At 44.3% G+C, this 3,949-nt stretch overlaps 1 protein-coding gene across 4 annotated transcripts in view; it reads left to right on the top strand.

Moving 5' to 3' along the window:
• Positions 1-3,949, top strand: part of LOC106960623 (protein NLRC3-like) — a 31,930-nt gene that overhangs the window by 22,048 nt on the left and 5,933 nt on the right. For all 4 annotated transcript variants that reach the window (XM_015053810.1, XM_015053811.1, XM_015053808.1 and 1 more), the window contains exons 5-6: positions 1,257-1,798; positions 3,548-3,727. In XM_015053810.1, coding sequence (XP_014909296.1) covers positions 1,257-1,798; positions 3,548-3,727 — 722 coding nt within the window. The remainder of the gene's footprint in view (positions 1-1,256; positions 1,799-3,547; positions 3,728-3,949) is intronic.

Raw genomic sequence — 3,949 nt, 5'->3', positions numbered from 1 at the left:
TTCTTTTCTTCTGTGTTTCAGCAGATGTTGGTCTGCAGAAGGTCCTACAGGAACATAAGATCAGTCTGAGGAGGAGATGTGAATGTGTGACTGAAGGAAGTGATGAAACAGGAAGTAGAACCCTCCTCAACAGGATCTACACTGATCTCTACATCACAGAGGGACAGAGAGAAGATGTTAACACCCAGCATGAGGTGAAGCAGCTGGAGAGAGTTTCCAAGATCCAGAACCTCCAAGACTCTCCAATCAGGTGCCATGACATCTTTAAAACCTTCCCTGACCAACATGGAGTCATCAGAGTGGTTCTGACCAATGGCGTCGCTGGTGTTGGAAAAACCTTCTCAGTGCAGAAGTTTACTCTGGACTGGGCCGAGGGCTTGGAGAATCAAGATGTCAGTGTGGTGGTTCTGCTTTCGTTCAGGGAGCTGAACTTGATCAGAGATGAGCAGCACAGTCTTCTCTCACTGCTCCATGTTTTCCATCCAACACTCCAGAAGCTCCCAGCAGAGCAGCTGGCTAAATGCAAACTGCTCTTCATCTTTGATGGCCTGGATGAAAGCAGACTTTCACTGGACTTCAACAACAGTCCACTGGTTTCTGATGTCACACAGAAGTCATCAGTCAACGTTCTGCTGACAAACCTCATCAAGGGGAACCTGCTTCCCTCGGCTCTTATCTGGATAACTACCAGACCTGCAGCGGCCAATCAGATCCCTCCTTCATGTGTTACCAGGGTAACAGAAGTACGAGGCTTCACCGATGCCCAGAAGGAGGAGTACTTCAGGAGGAGGTACAGTGAAGAAGAGCTGTTCAGCAGAATCATCTCCCACATCAAGAAATCAAAACCTCTCCACATCATGTGTGGAATCCCAGTCTTCTGCTGGATCACTGCTACGGTTCTGGAGAACATGTTGACCTCAGAGCAGAGAGGAGAGCTGCCCAAGACCATGACTGACATGTACTCACGCTTCCTGCTGATCCAGACAAAGAGGAAGAAGAACAAGTACCATGGAGGACATGAGACAAGTCCACAGGATCTGATGGAGGCTGACAGGGAAGTTCTTCTGAAGCTGGGGAAACTGGCGTTTGAACATCTGAAGAAGGGAAACATCATGTTCTACCAAGAAGACCTGGAGCAGTGTGGTCTGGATGTCACGGAGGCCTCGGTGTACTCAGGAGTTTGTACAGAGATCTTCAAAAGAGAGAGTGTGATCTTCCAGAAATCAGTTTACTGCTTTGTTCATCTGAGCATCCAGGAGTTTCTGGCTGCCGTCTACATGCTCCACTGCTTCACCAGCAGGAGGTCAGAGGTCATCAAGACGTTCCTGGGAGAAGAATACAATGAAACATCTCTAGATGAGTTCATGAAGAAAGTCATGGAGAAATCCCTCAGCAGTAAAAATGGCCACCTGGACCTGTTTGTCCGCTTCCTTCATGGTCTCACTGTCGAGTTCAACCAGAGACTCTTAGGAGGCCTGCTGGGTCAGACAGAGAACAGTCCAGAAACCATCCAGAGAATCATCAACAATCTGAAGAAGATGAACTCTGATGAAATCTCTCCTGACAGAAGCATCAACATCTTCCACTGTCTGGTGGAGATGAACGACCTCTCAGTGTTTCAGGAGATCCAGCAGCTCCTGGAATCAGGGAATAAACTGTCAGTGATCCAGTGTTCAACTCTGGCCTTCATGCTGCAGATGTCAGAGGTTCTGGATGAGTTGGACCTGGAGAAGTACAACACATCAGAATCAGGACGACTGAGACTGGTTCCAGCTGTGAGGAACTGCAGAAAGGCTCGGTGAGTCCAGATGTTTTCATCATGTGAATGCTGATTCAGCACTATTGTCCTCCTGTTTCTTCTTCTTTCTTCAAGTTGATTCTGGATGTTTTTGGCCTTTAACTACTTCCTTCATCCTCTGGATGATTTCAGCCATTCAAACATCTAAACATTCAGTTCATCCAGGACAGCTGCAGCTTCTAGTTTTTTAGACATTTTGATCATTTAAAAATATTTAACTTTTTATCAGTTTTCAGGTTGAAAGGAATAGAAATCCCTGAACTCTAGAAAATGTCTATTTCCTCTCAGATCCAATCAGCCAGAGAGACTTTTTAAACTTTAAACTCTCTTCACTCGTTGAGCTGCAACTCCATAATTCACCTTTTAGGATCTTTGACTGTTTTTATAAAATAATTGTTTAGGTTTGATGGAAAGTTGAACCATTAAAATAAACTTTGTGAACAGTGTTGATCTTCTTCATCCCGTCATCATCCTCTCCTCTTCCTCCTCCACTAGTTTCCTCTGAGTTTGTAACTGAGACCAAAATGTGGTGATTGTTGTCTGGTTCCAGAAAAAGTCCTAGTTTCTGTCAGATCCTCCCAAAGTTTTGAGAACTCTGCTTCCAGAGCTGGAACCATTTTCCTCATCAACTCTTCATCTGCAGCCTTTGTTGAAGCTGTTAGCTGTCCTCCATGAAGACCTGCAGAGACATGAGCTTCACCTCTTTAGACATCCCAGCCTCTTTAGTTCTGGAGAACTTTCACTGCTCCACCATGAAGATGCTGCTGGACCCAAACGCTCCGTCTCCTCCAGGGGTTTTGCTCTTCAGCTCTTTAGGAGTTTAGCAACAATTTCTTCTGATATCCAAACCTTTGTTCCTCTGAGACGATGGACAGACCACTGCAGAGACACGTGTCCCTCTTCCAGCCAGTTTGTCCCAGTTCCTCTCAGGTCAACAGAGGACGGTCCAGACCTGAAGGAGCAGCAGGACCGGTTCTGCTGCTGCTCCGCAGGACGACCAGAACAATCTGAAGCTTTTAGCTGAAGCAGGTTGACGACTGTCCACTTTCTGCTTTGTTACAGCATCAAATCCAGCAGATAAACAGAGACACAACTGGGAGCATCATGTGTCTGGTCTGCTCCCAGTTTCCTCTGTGGCAGCATTTAATAATCTGCTGCTGGGAGCCATGTTTCTATAGAATATACTACTATTATTAATGAGGAGGAGGATTCTAGATGCTGCAGCAGGAGATATGGGCTAAACAAACCCAGAGATGCCAGAGGTCCACAGCAGGCTGGACTTCCTGCTCTGCTCACTTCATTTATAACTCACTTCCTGCTTGGCTGTGGAAGATCTCAAGGAGCCAAACGGTCTAGTCCAAGTCAGTGTGAGTCAGAGCTGTGAGCAGTTCCTCCTCCTCTCCATCATCTCCAGTAGTTTCCTTCATTCAGCTCAGTCAGCCTCTTCATCAGCTGCTGCAGCTCCTTTAAGGCTCTGATCCTTCAGAGAAAACTGAACTTTCCTTCACAGATGATAGAAGATCTTCAACATCTGACTAAGCTGAAGGTCTGAGGACATGAAGCCTGGACCAGAACCAGAACCAGAACCTGGACTTTAGTCAGGAACTGCACAGACTCTCTGTCGGGTCAAATTCAGTAACCTGAAGATCAGATGTTGATCAGATGATGACATCACTGTTATCATATTTTATCTGTTTATGATCCAGATTGATTTCATTAGAACTGAATTTATTTCTTCTCTCATCACAGACTTGGTAGCTGTTTGATCCGAAAGGCTGAATGTGAAGTTTTGGCTTCAGCTCTGAAGTCCAACCCAGATCTGACTGAACTGGAAATCAGTGAGATGAACATATATAAAGCTGGAGACTCTGATATGAAGAATCTGTTTGAGATCCTGGAGAGTTCAGTCAGTAAAGTGGAGAAACTGGGGTTTGTTTTCTCTATTTACACAATAAAATAATTTATTGATACTTTAATCCTTAGTTTAATTAATAATTTAGTTGTAATATTTAAAAACAATATTTTTAAATGTCAGAATAAAATCTCAAACATTTTACTTTATAAATGAATTGTTTTCTTACTTTAGACTTTGAGATTATTGAACTTTCTTTGCAGTTTTTCTCTTTAAAATGTTTTTTGCTGATGAACAAA

Source organism: Poecilia latipinna, unplaced genomic scaffold, assembly GCF_001443285.1.
Source record: "Poecilia latipinna isolate Pla-1442-1.1 unplaced genomic scaffold, P_latipinna-1.0 Scaffold1202, whole genome shotgun sequence".
NCBI lineage: Eukaryota > Metazoa > Chordata > Actinopteri > Cyprinodontiformes > Poeciliidae > Poecilia > Poecilia latipinna.
Note: the sequence above shows the minus strand (reverse complement) of the source record. Positions and strands in the feature narration are given on the sequence as shown.